Source organism: Physella acuta, unplaced genomic scaffold (assembly GCF_028476545.2).
Source record: "Physella acuta isolate Inbredline_101_S28 unplaced genomic scaffold, ASM2847654v3 ptg000862l, whole genome shotgun sequence".
Classification (NCBI taxonomy): domain Eukaryota; kingdom Metazoa; phylum Mollusca; class Gastropoda; family Physidae; genus Physella; species Physella acuta.
The window spans coordinates 325098-347209 of NW_026732379.1; the positions used below are offsets into that span (position 1 = coordinate 325098).

Consider the following 22112-nt stretch of genomic DNA (forward strand, 5'->3'; position numbering starts at 1 on the left):
CGTGCATTTCGCGCATCGTTGAATTCACGCGCTGTATGCAGATATAATACCAACCGTCAGACATGCAGTGGGCTGCCTGGGTTACTGGGTCACCACGAGTTGTCACATGCCGGAAGGGCGCGTCTTGTTGTCTTAACGCCCTCAGTCCTGGGTAAGACAAACCTGCAACATTAAGTTAATTAATTAAAATTTAAAAAAAATTAATTTGTCATTTCTCGTGTGAGGAAAACGTGGGCATTCCACAACATTCTTTAATTAAATGAATACATTTTTTGTTGTTGGTTTAAATACCGCCCTTCTCCCTTCTCGAGCCGCCATTTTGATTTGATCAAGACAGTTCAATAACATCGATTGTTGACGGCCAATTATCGATCTCCTACGGTGCTAGAATTCTGTATTGACAGGTTTTTTCGATAACAAATCTATTTTTGATACAGGTGTTTTGTCACCGCAACGCCACGGTTTTAAGGTTAAGTTCAGGGGTCAAGGTTAGGAAGTGATCTACAGATAGATCAGTGGTTCTCAAATTAGGTCCCCCGTGTCTAAAGTTTAGTCATCTTCATCAGTGCCTTTTGTTCTTCTTCGTTCTTATTTGAACTGTTGACTTCAACCAGCTTCAGCCTGCGTTTTCGTTTTGGATTTGTTTCCATAGCCTTTGGTCTCAAAAGAATAATATGCAAGACTGAAGTTGTTTGATTTTGGAGTTGTCTCTCCTAGCTAGATGGTTTGCTGTCCCCAGCTAAGGAGCCTCACCTGCCCAGTGTCCGAACTCGGAACTTTAGGCGTCGGCAATTATGTACTCTTCTGCCCGACCATACCGCCACTTCTAACAAACTTTTTCTCTAACATACAACATTTTATGTACAAAATATATTTCGTTGCACCGGTGCTAAATTGGAATGAGTGGTTCTCAAATTTGGCTCGGGTTTAAGGGTTAATTGTATTGAGCACTAAAATAAACTATGGCAATGTCAGAGGATGCTTACCATGCATACTTAGGCTAGTGTTAAAACTTATCCTGACCTTCGTCCTAACACTAACCCTATCCCTGACTGCAAGATTAGTTGAAACATATCCCATACGATACTTCACTGGCCCGTTAACGTTCTTAAAAAATCAAACCTAATCTTTTGTTAATTAAATGAAATTGTGAAAAGTTTTTCCCCAACACGTAAAAGTACATTGTAGTGAAATTCTAGCCAATCAAAATTCACGGGTTAACTTAACCGGAAGTCTTACGCGCTAAGAAATTTCTTTTAAAAAAACCTGGCTCAGAAACCCTATTATGTAAATCTGGGCGCTGCTTGCGTGGGTCACGGAGCAGACGACGTTGTTTGCATCCCCCCCACCCCCGGGAGGTCATCGTGACATTTGAGCTTTGTTGAAATCTTGTTTTTATTTAAAGCCCTCGCTCATTAAAAAATGTTTCAGCTAATTGTATTCTCAAGCTTGTTTAATTCTGGAAGCTGTGTGGTGTTTGAGTGGGATTTGAAGGTCACGGGTGGGATTTGAAGGTCACGATGGGATTTGAAGGTCACGGGTGGGATTTGAAGGTCATGGGTGGGATTTGAAGGTCATGGGTGGGATTTGAAGGTCATGGTGGGATTTGAAGGTCATGGATGGGATTTGAAGATGATGAGTGGGATTTACATGTCATGGGTTGGATTTGAAGGTCATGGATGGGATATTCCAATAGGATGGAAACACGTGGGCGGGAGGAGAGCCAAAAGGTACACTTGTAAAATGTGGGATACACCAGTGGGGCGGGGGAGGAAGAGAGCCAAAACATACACTTGTAAAATCTGGGATACAACATTGGGGGTTAAGGTGGAATTAATATGATGGATTTGTTGGTGTACATTACAATAGTTCGACCCTTATTTACCTCAAAACCCATCGCATTATACTTGTAGTGTTCGCTAAATATAAACATTCTCGGTATTTCATTCAACCTTTCGATTTCAAACACCGAGTAAAACAGATGCACAAAATACTAATATACCCAGTGTCGACTGTATTCACTGTGTCCTGTTATTTATAAATTTCGACTAATATTTTCAATTATTTTTGTCCATCTTCAGGTCAGATGAGCACTACAAGCAAAACGCTGGACAGGGAAGCGCAGGAGGAACACGCACTAGAGGTCAGTATTCGTACCACCTCCCCCCCCCCCCCCCACACACAACGCTGTCTTCCTCTACACCCACACATACACATTGCCTGAAAGTTTAAATTGATTTGTGTAACCAGTCACGTGATGTTTTCCATCACGTATTTCGATGACCACTTCAAGATTATCTCACATTTAAAAGAAAAAAAATCTCCATCAATATAATTTCCCTTTCGCCTGTCTGTCCGTTTTGTTTGGTTACCATGGAGATCGTACGCCTCGCTAACGGAGCTTCCGTGTTTCTATGGAGACGGATGAACGAGCTTAAAATGTGACGTTGTTCGCTTTACAAATACACGTGTGTCTTACATCAGTGGTGTGTGTCTTACAGCAGTGGTGTGTGTCTTATATCAGCGGTGTGTGTCTTTCATATGTGTTATGTGTCTTGGCATACAAAACGTCAAATGGTATAAATTAATTGTTTTAATGCCTAGGCCTATATTAGGAACGTGTACTAGGGGCGAACATGTTCTGGGACTGCGTGGCCTAGCGATAGAAAGCTGGACTGCTATCCCGAAAGCCTCGAGTTCGAATCCGGGTTCAAGCCAATAAAACGGCCCTTGTTTGCTAGTAGTTGTAGGACGTCCCTAAGTATACCCAGCTCTAATGGGTACCTAACTCACGATTGGGAAAGTAAATGCGGCTAGGCATATTGCTGACCACTGTCCGTTCAAATGCCGAGTTCACAGAAACAGGGTTCACATGTAGTTTCCCCCCCCCCCCCCACCCCACCCTGACGTATAAATGTTGTAGCTGCGCCACCCACTATGAGTGTAAGGCTACGTCGGCAACACAGTAGGCAACAACCCTGTCATGTCAGCTACGAATCCTTAGTAAAGAGAAAAGTATGTGGGTTTTTTTTGCTATTTCGGGATCGGGAAAACCCAATCGTCCGTCACAGCAAGACCTAGCAGTGCTACGCGGCGCTGCCCGGATGTAGTTCAAAAACATGGAAGTTGAATTGGGCATACGAGGCGCATGTCGCGACAATTCTTGAAAAGTAAATATGCAATACAGCGATCGCTCGTCGATTAAAGAGGGGAGATAATTGAGCAGGTGGTTGCCGCTTGTTGAAATGCATTAAATATATAAGAAGGATAAATCGTGAGAAAGGGGGAATAAGTCAATAGTACATGTTTAATCTGAGCTTATTTTTTTTAAAGTCACGAAGACTAAAGTTAAATTCGAATCGTAATCGTTTCGCCCAGACTTTATTTAAAGCTTTCCTTTGGTGTTCTCCCTTTAAAGGAAATACGGGATTAGAACTCCAATTACTTCCCTTGAAGAGTGACGCAAATGTTAAAAAAAATTAATGTAGAAACCGAATCGTTTAATTCGTCATGAATTATAGAAAGCAAATATTGTATTTCTGATAGTTCGTCCGTCTGTGTTTGCTTTCCCCGACCCTCAAGTTTGTAATTGATGCATGTCACTGACTTATTTTATTGGAAGTTTGGCTAGAGTCATGTCCCTTATTTGCGTTTACGTAATTGGTTCTTATAAGTCTGGCAGCACAATAGAGTGTCGTTAAGTTTTTGTTTGTTCCTTTATATTCCCTGTAAGACCAGGGTTAGTGTTAGGAGAAGACCAATAAAAGAAGATAAATATTGAAGTTGGGATCAGGGCAAGGGCTGTGACAGGGTTAAGGTTAGTTGAGCGCTATTCGAGTAATGATATCCTGTATACGACCTGGTTGTTTGTTAAACTCGGCCCTTAACGCTGTTAAAGTTTTTATTTTAGCAAGGGCTAAGGGTTACATTCAGGACCCGTTTTGGCTGCTAGCCCGAAGGTCTCGAGTTCAGATCTTGGTTCGGACTTGAGACTGTATAACGTCCCTGAGTAACCCAGCTCTGATGGGTACCCGGCTTACGTTGGGGAAAGTAAAGACGGCCGACCACACTATCCCTTCTAATGCCGAGGTTAGGAAACATGACCTCTACTACGTCTGCCCAAAAGATCGAGAGGTCTAAAGAGGAACTTTACTAACTTACTTTTACATATAGGACTAGATCAGGTTCAGAGTTTCTTCCAGGCATCTCTTCGAAGAAAGTCTACCGCCCCCCGAACGGAATGCAATTTATATAGAAAATATATACTTTTATATACTTTTTATATACTTTTAACAGTGTCCGCCCCCCCCCCCCTCCCGAAAATTTCAAGTGCACCCCCAGAGAAAAAAAAGTCTGGGAGAAACACTGATCAGGTTTGGTGTCAAACTATCACAAAATATTATCTTTAAAAGTATAACTTTAATTATTTAAAAAAAAAACACATCTTTACCAATTAACCTAATGATTTAACTTCATATTTTCACTAGTTTTCCATCTTAACCCCCCCCCCCCCCACACACATTTTTTCGGAAGATTGTAATGCGAAAAAAATATGTAGCGTTGATTATTTATCCTACCAGCATGTTCAATATTAAAAGACCGTTGTCAAGGGGGGGGGGGGGCGAACTCAGTCAGGTATCGCGAGAGTTCCGGAAGTCGCTATCCCCACCACGTGGTCTGTGTTTGAGCGCCAGGTGGACCCGTGCGTACACCGACGTCGTACGGACGATGAGCGCTTCACGCCTTGATTGGCTCCGTGTCGTAAGCGGCGCACGTGTAATTATGAAACGCGCCGTACTCCATGTCAGCTCTAATTGGGCGCGGCCAATTTTTATTTGTCTTATGGGCAATCTGGCCGCTCATCCCCGGATGTTGTTTTCTGTGGGGGTTACATCTCCAAATGTCAGAATAATAACCTCGTCTGCAACCTGATTCTCATCTCTTCGCCATTAATACACCCCCCACCCCCTGTCCGCTCCCATGAGTGTAAGTAAAAAGGTAAAAGAACATTCTCCCCTTTGTTACATTTTCTTTTTCAATTTGTTTATGGCGAGTCAGATAGTCGCAAAAGGGAGATAACCAAGTCAGATTTAGCTTGTGAATGTGATTGCCGTTTGTCTGTAGAGTCGTAATCCAGTCCAAGTATTACCTTACTTGTGGCTGTCTATGTCTTTGTATGTCTGATGTATCGATTTTGGTGTCGTAAATTGTATTCTATCTCATAATACATGTCCTTGTGTATTTCTCTCATAAGTCCCATTCTCATTTCCTTGCCTACCCCCCCCCCTCCCCACACATACATAGTTTGTTAATAGCCTGCATAGTGATTCCCTTTATCAGAAGGCCGAAAATTTGCAATAAATCTCCCCCAACATCCTGCCACCCCCTACATCCGTACCCCGACACCCTGCCACCCCCTACGTCCGTACCCACCCCTGCCACCCCCTACATCCGTACCCCACCCCTGTCATCCCGTACAGCCGTATCCACCCCTCCCACCCCAACCCCACCTCCTTACCCACCGCCATTAAAGTTCAGCATTTTGTACCGTCCATCCACTCACCAGCCGACCAGAGCCGTACTTCTGCTGGCTCTGATCGAATAACGGGCCAACATTCCACCCCCCCCCCCCTCCCCGTCCTCTTCTTCCTCTTCTTTTGACCTTGACTAGTTCAACCTTGACATTCCACCGCCTGTCCGGTACCTAACCTACCTATAAACAATGTGCTTTTTTTTTCGTGTGGTTTATCGCTATCTCTAGTCAAGTTTACACACCATGCTTATTTCAACACACAAGTCCTCAAAAGTATTTTGCTCTGTATCATCGATCACATGAACCCCCCCCCCCCCATTCAACCATAACCACCACCACCCTTCAACCACAACCACCACCACCACCCTTCAACCACCACCACCACCCTTCAACCACAACCACCACCACCACCACCCTTCAACCACAACCACCACCACCACCCTTCAAGCACAACCACCACCACCACCCTTCAACCACAACAACCATCCTTCAACCACAACCACCACCACCACCCTTCAAGCACAACCACCACCACCACCCTTCAAGCACAACCACCACCACCACCACCCTTCAAGCACAACCACCACCACCCTTCAATCACCACCACCACCACCACCACCACCACCCTTCAACCACAACCACCACCCTTCAAGCACAACCACCACCACCACCCTTCAACCACCACCACCCTTCAACCACAACCACCACCACCACCCTACAACCACCACCACCACCCTTCAACCACAACTACCACCACCACCACCCTTCAACCACCAACACCACCACCCTTCAACCACAACCACCACCACCACCCTTCAACCACAACCACCACCATCCTTCACACACCACCACCCTTCAACCACAACCACCACCACCACCATCCTTCACACACCACCACCACCACCCTTCAACCACAACCACCTCCACCACCCTTCAACCACAGCCACCACCACCACCACCCTTCAACCACAACCACCACCACCATTCAACCACAACCACCACCACTACCACCCTTCAATCACAACCACCACCCTTCAACCACCACCACCACCACTACCACCCTTCAATCACAACCACCACCCTTCAACCACCACCACCACCACTACTACCACCCTTCAACTACCACCACCACCACCACCCTCCCCTGTTCCACTCCCTGTCATGAGATCATAAATTAAACAACAATGGCCACGTAACATTATCTTGTAACTTTCTTATCATAACGCGCTGACATTTGAAACCCTCGGCAAATCTCGGAAATCCCAAGGTTTTTAAAATTTTAAAGTGGGCCAAAATCACTGATTAAACTTGTTGTCAATCTAGCACGCGTGGCCATTGTTTTTAGCTGCTGTTTCTGCACTCATGTTTTCTATTTGTAACGTATCCGTAAATGAAAAACAATTTAAGATATTGTTTCATTTACAGCGGTTCGGGTTTTCAAGAAATCGTGATTTTATTTGTGTGTCTGTTTGTGTGTCACATGGATGTAAGACAATGTGGTGTCTTGATACAGTTTTATGGGTATAGTGGCTGAATTATATTTGATCTTTGAGAGCAGACGTGTTAAACATGGGTTAGAAAATTGAAAAAAACAAACAAACACAAATGACCTTATCCTTGTGTCTGTAGACACTTAGAGAATGCGTGTTCACAAGCTGTAGACGAACTTTGTTTTTGTTTTTTTAGAAAGACCATGAACAACATGGTATGGGGTGGAGGGGGGGGGGAGTTTGATAAAATAGTTCATCAATATTATCATAGGGTCGCATCGGTCATCTGTTATTGTAAGACCTCCCTAACCCTAGCCCAAATATGTATGACCTCCCTAACCCTAGCCCATATTTGTATGACAACCTTAACCTCAGGCCCAATATATATGACAACGTAAACCTTAGCCTAAGTATGACCACCCTAGCCTGGGTGGGAGAAGGGTTGACATGCTTCGGAGGTAGGGGAGATGCCTGAAACTCTGACCCCCCCCCCCCCCCACCGCTTCACACAACGTTAGCTATAAAATATTTTTATTACTTAACACAATTACATTATGTAAATAGTGTATGTGACTTTCTTTCCTGTGGCTTACTCTGCCCCCCCCCTCCGTCCTCCCCCCCCCCCCCCCACCAAAAAAAATCAAGGAAAAAAAAACTAAGTCAGACTAAATGGTATCACCACCAGCAGACCTCAAACCACAAGTGAGTTCTAGCCAGTAGATAGCGTCTCAAGCTTGGGCGACCCGTCCTATCTCGCCTCAACATCCGAGGGCCGATCATACAACTCAGAGCTTGTACGTGACGACACTCAACTTGTGACAAAACACAGCAACTGCACGTGTGACAATGAATCGTTGTACGTGACAATGTAACGGTTGAGTTGAACGTGACAAAATGTATCGTTTCGCCGTGACAAAATGTAACGGTTGTACGTGACAAAATGTAACGGTTTCACGTGACAAAATGTAACGGTTGCACGTGACAAAATGTAACGGTACCACGTGACAGGACCACGGTTACCCGAGAGGAAAAGCTTAGAGCTGTCACGACTTGACGTCATCGGGCTTAACCTCTGGACAGTCCGAAGACCCTGTATGCGGGCGAGGAGATAAAACTGTCTAGACGGTACTCACCTAGAGTGGTACGGGGAATTGGACACACGTTCACGGGTTTTAAACAACGTTAGTTGGACATTAGTGTGACATTAGTGTGACATCACAGTGTGTGACATCATCGTGTGACAATAGAGGGACATCACCGTGTGACATCAGTGTGACATCACCGAATGATATCAGTGTGACATCACCGAATGACATCACCGAATGATATCAGTGTGACATCACCGAATGACATCACCGAATGACATCAGTGTGACCTCACCGTGTCACATCACCATGTGACATCAGTGGGACAGTTGTCTATCATCTGTTTTAAGAAAAAAAATTCCATAAGTAAAATTAAAAAAAAGAACATTAAAAGACCCTTATTCGACTTGAAAAGACATCTAGTACAATATGTTGTTAATGAATTTTAGAATTATATTTTTTACTAATACTTTAATAATAAATTATTCAATAAACGTAAAAGATACATTTCTTTTTGAGCAATCAATCATAATAAAAAAATTAAATATTTTTTTCCTGTACACCACGACGACTATGACATGAAAGTTTAGTTGTACTAAGCCGTGTTAGATAACCCTGTTTACTCGCCTGGGGAAATACCCCCACACGAAATCAAACCAACGTGTTGGTTTTTACTGAACATTTGTCATTGCACTTACTTCACCCCGGCTCTATCAATGTAATTTGGAAAAGATTTTGGAGGAAAAAAAAAGTTTCAAAAAAATAATAATTTTAGGGCCTCTGAGTTTGTCTGATTTAAATGATATTACGAGTACCGTTGTAACTGATCAAACTCACATTTAATAAAAAAAAATAGTTTTGTCCCCGTCCCCAACTCTCCGTCCCCCGTCCGTGGAACTATTTTTGCATTCCGCCCACAGGGAACTCCACAGGGGAATACGACCCCCACTGTATCGCCAACGCTTCCACCCACACCTCACTTAGAGTAATCTCCCCCTGGACTTTTATTCCCGACAGGAGTGGCCTCCCCTTAACGACATGCCCCCCCCCCCCCCCCCTGAATTTGATGTGTTTTCATTGGGTATTACAAGACGTCGAGATTTGGGTGAAGGTCGCCTGCTGACCCGTGGCTTGAAACTGAGTGCTATGGTGTGTGATAGAACACCCCCGTTTTGTCATTCACCCCCCATCTTGCTTGATAGAACACCCCAATTTTGTTAATACCCACAATATCTTCATTCATGTGTGATAGAACACCTCTAAAACTTTAATATACCCCAGCCTTGTATCATAGAACACCCCCCTCCCCATCACCAAAAATCTTCACACAACTCACTCTAAAGTGATAGAACAACCCCCAAAAACATTAATATACCCTCACCTTCCCATCCACTTTCGCTTTATAAACTTCAATCAAATAAGTAATAAGTTAAAGTAAAATTTTCGAGAATATACTTTGCTTAGTTGCCATTCGCCAAAACGTTACTTAGGTAGAATTAGGTCTAAAAGAAATAAATATTGTCTTTGAGTTTGTTTAAAAATTTCTTTAAAATAAAAAATATATAAGCCTACACTGCATTCTAATATATTTGAAGTTCTTGTTGTAAATGTATATAAAAAGCCTTATACTTGAAGTTACACTACCTACAACCTTAGGTGCCCGCGAAAACTGATTTGAGAAGCACTGCAAGAAATGTTGAAATTGTACTCGGGACAGCTTGTAAAAATGTTGCATTCCGCGAAGCTTATAAAACTTTCATTCCGCGAAGCTCGCGAGTTTTGCAGTACTGTCTGCCAGTCTTTGTGACTGTGCTTAGCGGCATGTCCCTCCGGCCATAACTAGCTGGACACTATCTCTACCCGTATCACGACTGGTCAGGGCAGAACTTCCTTTTGATCTCTAATGTAAAAAGTAGAATTATTACCATCCCACCTTCCTTGTGGAATTATTCCCACCCCACCTCCTCCCCCAATTATACATCGCGACCCACCGGGCCAAATCATAAGTGAAAAGATGTCACCGTCTTTTAATGGCCGGACCATGATTTGTCAAGATCCCCCACCACCCCTCGACACACAGCTCAGACATTTACTGCCCCCGAGGGAGTGGGGGATTAGTGGACGTAAAGAGTTGACCAGTGGACGCCAAAAATTTGTTCGGGGGGCTCTCTCGCAAATTATCTGACGTGTGATCTGGGCTAGACCCCCCCCCCCTCAATTCCCCATTCACCCCCATACATACCACAAATTGGCTTCCTTAACCAATCCCTTTTACTACACACGTTGAAAAATCTGCTGCCTTTTTTTTTTTTTTTCTGATAACTTTATTTAGCAGCAAACTAGGTAGTAGACACACTACTGAATTTAATATTGGATTTCAATATCTAAATCTGAGATGACAAATTAACGAGAGAAAACAGTATCAGCAGAGTAAAAAAAACGCATTACAAGTGATGTTTCGACCTTAGGCCATCGTCATATAAAACGATAAACGAAACATGACAATGCAAATTTTAATCTTACCCTATCTTACTGCAATTTTATGTTGTTGTTTTTTTAATTTTCTTCAAACCAGTCTTATTATCATAGCAATTTTTTTTCTTCAAATATTTTTAACCTACTCTCAAATCCAAATTTTGTGTTCACAAAACTTGGTGTCGCGTCACAGCGATGACGTAACTAATCCATACTCTCCAGGACCAATTGTTATGTGAAGTGGTCTTTGTCGGTTCTTTAAACTGGGGTAGCCAATGTAGCTCAACATAATTACCCTCTGTGTAGCCACATCAATCGGGCTACCCACAAAAATAAACCTCGGCTACCTGTATTCCCGTCCACCGTCACCTTTTGTTGAGTGCATTAGCGCGCAGTTGTGAAAAATGGATTGTGAGACTCTTGGAGTCAAGACGAATGGTAAAAATATTGGGACAGTGCCCCCCCCCCCCCGGCACACACACACATACACACCATTCCGCTTGTTGGTCTTATGGTATTGTGTTACCCGTGTGTTGATGGAGGTTGTGGGACGTGTCACGAAGGTTATTGTTGCTGAAAATTCTTCAGCGATTTGTAAAACTTGAGTTATAGTTAGCTTTCAAAGATTTGATGTCTATAACTTGACAATGTAGAGGGCTTTTACCATTTGGCATATTATTATATATATATAAGTGATCTCCCCCTCCCTTTGTTTTCCCCTCCCCTTCAATAGCAAGCTTGACAGTTGTATTTCGCTTCAAGAACATATTTTTTTTAAAAATTACATTGTAACATTTTAAAAATCTGCTCTGGTCAAGCTTGCTATAAAAAAAATTGATTACTGTACTGTTAGATTTTGGCTGGTTCTGAAAAATTAATTAATGACACCCCCCCCTACTCGCCATTACACATGTATTTATACCAGCGATTCTTCATCGATATGGTCAAGTTGTAGAGCAAATAATTGGTAACCTAGAAGTCACCTGTTCGGTTCCCTGGCTCTAGTTGATATCATCTCTCTGAAGACCTTGGGTCGAAACGTCCATTGTACCTGTAGTTATCTTTACTTTGTGAGGTAACTAACGCCACCTGTTTTATTACTAATTGTCTTCTATCAAACCCTGATCTAATGGGCGCCTAGGGTCACCGTTACAATTCCTTTAGATGTCGCATTCAAACTTTACATTAATACAACTATCTGTATTTAAATTATAGAGGGTTAAGATTCTATTTCTTATTGTTCCTCGCTCTTTTTTTTTGTGTTGGATGGGATTCCCTCTAACACAATTAAATATCACGTGTCAACTTAATATGCGTCCGTTGTTATTGTTCCGTTTTCAGCCTGCTTTTCTTCCTAGATTTGTTTTTGTCCAACCAAGAACTACAGGGCAGCAGTTTTGGAGTTGTACCCAGCTATCGAGCCTCATCAGCCCTTGGGTTCGAACTCGAGGCTTATCCACAATCTTTACCAACCCGACCACGCCGACCACGTTTTACCTATTGACCGGTCTAAATATTCGATCAATGACCTTACTCATCAATCAGACGCCCCCATTCAATCAATCTGAATTAATTCAACAACTGGGGGCCTTTTTTCCTCCATTCATTTCCGCCAACCCTCGAGCTATACACGAGGGTTAAATGATCTGTGGGGTGAAAAATAAATAAGAAAAAAAAAGGCTCTCTTTATTAAAGTTTGGAAGCGGGCATCAGATTAAGCTTATTTCTACGATTCCTTTTTATTGGAATGTGCCGTATGAAAGTCTATCAACACTCCCCCCCCCCCCACTTTATTGGATATCGTGCATTTTATTAATGCAACTTTTATGTAGTTGTATTTTGCACAGCCATAATTAATAAAAGAAAAAAAAAGTTACATACTAAATTACATTTTAACGTTCCTTATCAATCAAATATACAAAGTAAACAGTTTCAAAATTCCTTTTTATAAATGTTTACCTACTTTCTTTTCCTAAGCCATATTTAATAAACAATTAATTTGCAAAAGTTTTGGTTAAGTTTTGTTTTCGAAACCTGACGGTCCATGGGGCAAGTGAGGTAGAATTCACCTGTTTTTTGTGACCTCGGCATATGGAGGGATAGTGTGATCAGCACTATGCCCAGCCGCCTTTACCTGCCCTAACGTGAGCCAGGTACCCATCTGAGCTGGGTGGACTCAGGGACGTTCTACATTTGGGTTAGAAGCCAAGCTCTCTACCTCTAGGCCACTCCGTACCCTAAACTAACCAAACAAATTGTAACTGTTTTTACTGACCACTTGTGTACGTGACGGAGAGCAAATTCTTTAATTTTTCACCCCCCACATTCCTCCAAACCAATTAGCGTAATCATTAATTGTCGACCCTCGCGTGACCACCGCGCAGGGCAATCATCGATATCGATCGGGATCAATAATACATCCCTGCACTCTGCCGCACGCGACCTTATCACATTCCAATCCTTGAGCCGCCGACCCGCATATTTACCGAGGCTTCGTCGAGGGGGGCGGCCATTTAATTAGCGCTAGAAAACAAAAGCTATTTGCGGGGTGGCGGTACCGGGAGGGGTGCTTTATCTTACAGGCGGGCGCCGTGTGCCCCCCAGCGTTATCCCGGCATGCCCGTTAACGCCGGGACGTAAGACAGGTGACGTGGTGGTGGTGGGTGTATTTAAAATGGCAGGTAGCGTGGTTAGGGTTTATGTTGCTGATTAGCCATGTCTGCTCACCTTTCCGGAGGGGATTAAAAATAACATAACAACATATAAACTGCTAAAACACATTTTTTTTTCTTTTTTTTTTCAATGTGGTAGTAGACGATGATACAATGATGGGGAGGGTTGTGTTGATGGGGGAGGTGGGTTTGTGTTGATAAGGGGGAGGGTTCTGGTGTTGATGCTGGGAGTTTAGTGTTGAAAGGTTTGAATGGCGTTGATTGGGTGGTCTGGTTTTTTTTTTTGTTGCACGGAAGAATTTTACAACACTGTACTTTTTTTTTTGGACTGAAATTGGCTAACTTTTTTGTTTAACTGCATAGGAAAATAGCCGGATATTATGTTTTCGTAGAATGTTATAGAAATACATTATATATATATATATATATATATATATATATATATATATATATATATATATATATATATATAATGTATGTATGTCCCGGATGTATTTTGATAACACAAAGTCAAGGTTAGAAATAACACAGCTACGCCCAAACTAGACCTTCTCAACTGTCTCGTCAGCGAAATTATGTGACCCCTTCCCCCCACGACCAGCACCCCTCCCCCACTCACCCCGACATACTCGACAGTGCTACCAGCGCCAGACCCTATCTTTTCATAGTCCCACAAATGTGACGTGTCAACCGTTGTGAGTACATGTGGCGCCCCCCCCCCCCCCCCCCCACCTCGTTTCCCACAATGCAATTTTTCGCTCTGGGCGACATGAAACTAGGACTCACATTATCACGTCCTATTTGTGTAGCTGTATGCACAGACAGTGATTAGTGTTTAGATTTGTATTCGCTTTTCAGTGAATGCACCTTGTATCAAATTACAGATGAGAGTTGTCTCCCCTTACTCCTTTTCAGCGATGCACACTGTGTTTCAAATTAAAGTTTAGAGTTCTTTTCCTTTACTACTCCTTAAAAAAAAGCTGCACCTCGATTTACTTCCCCTGAACCCTACCGGTGTGTTTTGACATTTATGTCAAGTCTGATGAGCGGATGACAATGATGTGAAATATGTCAATTTAGTCACCGTGTACCTGGCAAGTTGGGTCGGTGGTCTCAGCGCTTCCCTGCCGGATTGGCTTGTTTTTATAAGGTTAGCGTAGTTAAAATATGTTCCATGTGAGTTTCGGTGGATGTTTGGGAAAAAAAAAATTGTAAGCCAAATATTTTGTAGTTTTGGCTTCTAGAGCTAAGCAGGAATTTGAAATGAATGTAAAGTTAAGCAACGAATTATCTCCCATTTGAAAATCCAAATAACAAAATTTTATTCAAGGGAAATAACTTTCACAATAATTGCTAAATTATTCAAGTATAACTAAGACCTGTTTAAAAACTCAATGAAACCTCTTAATTTCATTACGTAATAACTATATCAAATCTTTTATATTAGCTATGTAATCTTGTTAAAACAATATCTTTTACCTATTGAATACTTAACTGTATGTTTAGTTTGAAATTCTAAAAACGGTATTTTTATTATAACTTGCTTCTATTCAATTTTGATGACATACATGGAATGACATATGCTTCTTGTAAATGACATAGAAAATTTTGGATCCCCTTAATAAAGGGATGTCTTAAAAAAAAAACAACCACGGGTAACGGTTTTAGACATTGCTAGAATTATGGATTAAAAATTGAAAAATATAAATACAATTTGAAAAAACCAAGTTTACGGTTAGTTATAAATTCCATTCGACTTAATATATATTAATACTTTAATAGTGGTACTAAAGATTCCTAAAAAACTAAAGATTTTTTCAACTAGAGAACGCCTATCTTTTATGTAGTGTGTTCCGTACTGATTTGAAATGATCTAACTTACGATAAACTCGACTACTCGATATACTCTACTACGTTCACAACATATCAAACTTCGATACCTAAACATAACTAGACTCGATGCTCCAGAATTAAGACACCAACTCGATTAACTTCACCAAGCTCTACAAACGGTACTCTCAATCAACAACGATTTCACTGGACCTGCTACTACACTTTAACAGTCAATATAATTCGATACCTTAATACCACAAGAATCAATACTCCCGAAGTCCAGAACTACGATACTTTATCACCTACATTCTCATTTCTCTACTACCAATAAGCTTCCACTAGACCTTCAACTACACAACAGCCAAATAAAAAAAACGACACTTTAACACTTAGATACTTTATACCTACGAAACCAAATCAGCAACAGCCTTCAGCCGTTACTCCCAAACCTAAACGATTCATCAAAACTTACCAAACAAGTACAATACTTAGAACACCCCGTCATTACAAAACTCTACACACCAGGACAGATTTCTAATTCAAAGTCAAAGAAAACGAGACTTACAAGCCCTATTAAAATGTTCGAAATTTAAATTACGAACTTATTTAATCGTTTTCTACATCAATTATGTGACACCAAATTAAATAAACCGGGAGTGATCTCCCCTAAACTTTCTCGAATATTCTTATATAAAATAACAGGGGATGGGAACTCGGGCTATAGACATGATTTTTAATCCATTTTAAATACTTAAAGTTTTAAAAATAGAATAAAATCTCGTAGACAAATTAATTGCACACCAAGTGAACGTGAAATAAAAAAGCGCATAATAGTGCGCAATATTATTATTACTTTTAAAATTTACATTAGTTTTTTGAGAAATCGGAAGTAGCGTAAAGTACTACTTCCAGTCAACGGAAATGACTCAAAATTTAATAGAAGGTAGAGAATTAGATCTTTTACTTACGTATGAAATTTCATTTATCTATCTGAAATAGTACTCAAGTTATAGGCTTTTGAAAAATTCAAAGTAGGAAAAGTACCACTTCCGGTTATCGGAAATCGCTCAAAAGTTGATACGGATCTACGATTTTGATTAAATACTTATATATGAAATTTCATCAACCTAGCTGTAACGGTACTCAAGTTATCGTGTTTACACACGGACACACACACACACAGACACACACACACACAGACACACAGACATACGGACAAGATTGCAAAATTATGTTTTTCCGTATCAGTGAGATGCAAAACGTCGAGATTTGCAAAAATCTCGATTTTTTTTTTTGCACGATTACAAGACTTTCTCTATACTTCGTATATACGAGAAAGTAAAAAGGCAAAGTGACTGGTAAAAAGCGCCTCGAACATTCCAACTTAGGGTGGTGGGGTTGGTTTTTCACCATCGCGAATAAATATAGGCATATATAGCCCTAATTTTGGGGTGGAGGTCCAAAATTGATAGTCCGTCCTGTGTGCCGAAATAGATCGCTACTCCTTTATAAAAGTTATTAATTATTAGGTACTTTTCGATAATAGCGGTTAAACCGTTTGCGCCCCCCCCCCCCCCCTCGGGACGGCGCCCTAGGCGATCCACTAGTTTGCCTTATAGGTAGCGCCGGCCCTGAGTGTATGTTAAAAATGCACCTCAAATAACTATCAGGGTATGATATTGTGAGGTGGTGGGGGGCGGGCGGAGTCATAACACGCCAGTAATGTCTTCTGTCAATCAGAATCTCATTAGCTTCAATTGATTTAATTAATCAAGGGGCGTGACACGGGGCGACGAAAAATGTACCATCCTAAATTATCTCCCCCTATGTTAATTAGCTGTTAAAAAGATAACAAGCGCCCGCGGACATGTCACGATATCGTGTTTATCAACCCGTTCAACCATGTTTATCAACCCGGTATATTGCATGTTGACACGGATTTATGATGCGTTGTGTTGGGTCTTTTGGGTTTTTTTTTAGTGGGCGTACCAGAAACAAAAAAAGATGTGTTTGTTTAATATAGACCTACATCCCAATGTTGTTTTAACATTAGAGCCTATATTACAAGTATTTCGGTGTGGAATGTGCTTTTCTGAGACCATATATATATATATATATATATATATATATATATATATATATATATATATATATAATATGTGTGTGTGTCTGTCTGTCTGTCTGTCTGTCTGTCTTATGAATATGCTAGAAAGTTTATTTGCTTGAGCGTGTGTTTAATCGCGCATTAGCATGTATATATGTAGGCCTATGTATGCGTATGTATCTGTTTGCATATGTGGTACACCATCCAACATCAGCTCATGATGTCCCCCCCCCCCCCTATTCCACCCTTTCTGCCACATGGCGTTGTTTATCTTGGCGAACTAACGGATTTCACGTAATCAGATTTCCGGCGTCGCTGCCGAATTTGTATCCTAATTTCCTGATGGGTATTGGCAGCTCGCGTCTGCAACTGATTCGCCGAGGAACTCGTCGACTCGATGGGTTTCTTGTTGTTTTTTTTATGCAGTCGCTCTCGCTGATGCAACCAGAGAAACATGGAGGGTCAGTCGAGGGCTGGAAACTTGCGGGGAAATATGAGAGCATGTGTGTAGGGGGAGGGGTGGGGTACACGTCGTCGATACTATTCAATTAGTTGAAATCTCAAGCTAGTCTGAGAAAATCTTTCACTGTCAATGTTTAACGAAATGAAACTATGGAGCGAAATGAAAGTATAAAGCGAAGTCAAAATGTGGAGCGAAATCAAAATGTTGAATGAAAATAGGTATTACAGTTAACATAAAAAAGAAAAACAATTTTTAATGCTATATTTAAAGAAAAAATTACCCGAACGATTTATTTTTTAATATCTTAGAATGGATTACGGGAATATTTTTTTTTTCTTGCTGCGATATGGTTTGGGTTATTGGCAGCTAACCCTACACGTTGTATTCATCATTTTTATCAGCCCACTCTAGTATGAATCCATTCGGTGTTAAATAAATAATTTCATACCTGAACTTTAATATGGCAGATAAAGTGAACTTAAATAAGGCAGATAAAGTATCCCCCAAACTATGTCTGGTACTCATTAGAGCTGGATGAGCTCGGTGACTTATATATGAACCTGACTTGGTATTTATCTAAGCAATGTAGCATGCCGTACAATTATTTTAGGCTCATTTTAATTAAGTTGGCGAGAAAAAGGAACGGAAATTTTCCATTAGCATACATTATTGTTACCATATTTTAGAATTCATCATCTTTTCTCCTCCATGCCCAAGACACATGGGGCAGATGAAGTAGGGTTCATCTGTTTCAGGGACCTCGGCATATGAATGGATACTGTAGTCAGCACTATGCCTAGCCACCTTTGCTTTCCCTAACGTGAGTTAGGTACTCATCTGGGTAGACTCAGGGCAGTGGCGGAACTAGAAAAAAAGGGCCACCCCGCAAAAAAACTTTTTAGGCCCCCCCATATATATATATATATATATATATATATATATATATATATATATATATATATATATATATATATATATATATATATATATATATATATATATGCCTATATATGATATATAATATATATATATATGCCTATATATGATATATAATATATATATATATATATATATATATATATATATATATATATATATATATATATATATATATATATATATATATATATATATATATATATATATATATATATATATATATGCTATCACAAAATACGAACATGGGATGCTCATTGCTGGCCTGTAATTTATAGCGTCCGTTGTGTGTTCGCTTTAGTATTACAGTTTTCATCATCGGCTTGTGAGGACTGATACAGATTTACAATAGTAATATTTCTTTCTTACTTGTAGCCTTCTTTCATTCATTTAAGATGGTTTACTTATACATAGATCTAGATCTAATACAAAACGTTATAATGTGTTTTGTGAAAATCAGTTTGAATTAATGTCTAATATAATCGCCTTTAACATTTAGTCAGTCAAAAATAATATAAAACATGAAAGCTTTGTATAACTAATGGTGTCTCGTGTTATGTTTATTTTTATGTTTTTTTGTATTTATATTATTAATTTTTAAAATATTATTTTTTAGTACATCTCCTTTTTATACAATATCATTCTTTGGTAATTACTTTATAAAAAAAATAATAATTAAGACAAATAATTGCGTTTTAATTTGTTCAGTACAAATCTATTAAAAGGAGCTTATGAGCACCCTTATTAGACTATTTGTACAAAAAGGGAAATAAGTCATGGAAGTGGTTTGAACATTTGCTTATCTCTGATAAGTTTAATTGTAGGAGAAAGACTCGGCTTACAAAGTGGTTTAAAAAATAAGGGAAAAGAATATATAAGAGCGTGGGGTGGTGTCTATAGAATAAAGATAATCCAACTGCAGCTACGGTAATTTTTTACAAAACAACCATCAAGTCAAAAATGAAAGAAAATTTACTTTTTTCTAACTATAAAAAAATGTATTAATGGTCGGCTCTGGGCCCCTAAATGGCGTGGGCCCCCCCGCATTGCGGGGTCTGGCGGCACTGTAGTTCCGCCCCTGACTCAGGGACATTCTACTTGAGACTAGTTTCGCTAACATAAGTCAGGTACCCAATATAGATGGGTGGTTACGTCCTATAGACTTAAGCCCGGGATTCAAACTAGAGGCTTTCCGGTTAGCAGTCTAGCTCTCTACCGCTCGGCCACGCCGTCCCCAATTTTAGCATTATTTTTACACAAATTTCGAATTTAGATTCCGGGGTTGTTTTCGAGTTTTAAAAAAAAATTATTTCAAATATCTCCTAAATACCCCCACCCACCCTCCCCCAACTCTATTTTCACCTTGATTATTATTTCACGCCTCGGTTCCCATCTACACCCAGCCCCAGCTAAAGGTCAGTGTCAGTGAGTGAGTACTACCGCCAGATGTGCGGGGCGGAAAACCCTCGCGACTCTACCCCCCCCCCCCCCCCCCCTCGGTCCGCTCCCCATATCCCGAACTGCTTTATGTGTTAATGAATTTAATGGGATAATAAAGCAACTATTTAATCCCCGCCTGTATTGCTTCCCCTGTGTCCCGGTTCTCTCCCCTTATTTTTTTTATATCGCCTCCATATTTACATTACTTACAGAGGTTAAAGTTCACCGTGTAGACTATTAACCAGCTGTAGAGGTGTTATTTTATACATAAAATGTACAAGAGCGGATTGTTGAGGGACCATCACATACACTCGTTATCTCTCGGTAACGTTTATACAGTCCAAGATTCAACCTTTAAAACTTGGAATACCACCGCCCACCCAAGCAGGTATTGCAGCGTAAGACAGTAAGCCACTGCTGATACAATCCGATTCACTGCTGGTACATTGACCATACGATTCTGCTCACGTAAACCCAGCCCCCCGTAGGTGACATAATCCCGACCACTGTCTACGAAATTCCATTCACTGCCCACACATTACCCTCATAATCCCACCCACTACCCACATAATCCCACCCACTACCTTCAAAATCCCACCCATTACCCACATAATCCCACCCACTTCCTACACAATCCCACCCTTTTCCCACATTTCTATACATAAAAACTTATCTTCACGTAGCAGGTCCGTATAATAAACGATTATTTTTAAACATATTATGTATGAGACACATGTGGACATACCCTGAGAACACACCGACAAAGTCCCCTCCATATTTTTAACTAACCACCACGCACACACAGAGACACACATCGACACATAACCCTCCTCCATATTATTTAGGACCACAAACACGCACACACAGAGACATACACCGACACATACCCGCCCCCGATATTATTTTTTTTTACCAACAACCACTTTTTAACCACTAAATATTTTAAGGTCCCCCACAGACCCGGTAAAACCTCTTACAATCAAAACTCGCCCTTTTTCAATCAAGACACATCCCTCCCTCCCCCACCTCTCATTGACGTCACTTCCTGGACGGCTGTCCCCGCCGTACTACATTGAAATAACCCGCCATCTTTGACCGCCGCCATTACCAGTGTCCAGCTCTACAAGGTCATCGGCGAGAATGGCCACTCTCAAGTTCTCGATGATTCGATTCCCATCAGAACTAATCTTGAAAACGATACCATCACAGTGATATACGATAAGATGAGTATTCGAATACACCATTTAAAAAAGTTCGAATAGTATCGAAGTAAATCGTCTGCTTTACTTGACCCCACCGGATGTAATTAAGTTTTGACTTATTTGTTGTCGTCTGCAAACAAAAATTTAAGTTCCTTTCTTTTATCGTTTCTTACTTTGTTTCGTTCATTCCTCGATTTATTTTTGGCGATTCGAGTTTTTAAATAAACCGAAGTATCGGAGATCGGTATGTCGAGCCTAGAGTGGAGAGACGGTGGGGTTGGCTAGTCTGATTAATGGTCAAGCAATCATCCTGCTTGATTGCGCTTTCATCCTCTGATTGATCGGGGTTGTAAAGATGTTGGTCTAAGGGGTAAGAGGGTTCAGTCTGGGATAGTAATAAGGGGTCGGGGGGAAAGTAGAAGGGGGTCGGGGGGAAAGTAGAAGGGGGTCGGGGGATGGTAAAAGGGGTCGCTGGGGATAGTCGTGAATTAATGGAGAAAAGCGATAGTAAAAATGTCTGCCCGATGAAAGTAACATGAGTTTTTTTGTCATATCAGTGGGAAATGAAAATCGCGGAGAAACTATTATAAAACGTTAATTTAGGCCCAAGTAAGAAAAATATTTAAGAATAAAAATTGATGAGAAATAACGTGGTTTTGAGAGAAATTTCTGAAAAAAATCAAGAATCGGGGAAACCTATGGGTAGATAACGCTTTGATAAAATAATAGGGGAGATAACTGAATGAAGAAACACAAAGGTAGAAAACACAAAGTTGAGAAAAAAGACAAGTAATGAAATTCAGGTGTAGATCACTCAATAAGAAGAGAACTGATTGAACATATGGGTAGATAACTCGGAGATTAAGAGAACTGAAAAAA

At 40.7% G+C, this 22112-nt stretch overlaps 1 protein-coding gene across 11 annotated transcripts in view; it reads left to right on the forward strand.

The window, feature by feature from the left end:
• Nucleotides 1–22112, forward strand: part of LOC131952256 (protocadherin Fat 1) — a 221384-nt gene that overhangs the window by 115596 nt on the left and 83676 nt on the right. For all 11 annotated transcript variants that reach the window (XM_059314814.1, XM_059314816.1, XM_059314815.1 and 8 more), the window contains exon 5: nt 2082–2143. In XM_059314814.1, the coding sequence (XP_059170797.1) occupies nt 2082–2143 (62 nt within the window). The remainder of the gene's footprint in view (nt 1–2081; nt 2144–22112) is intronic.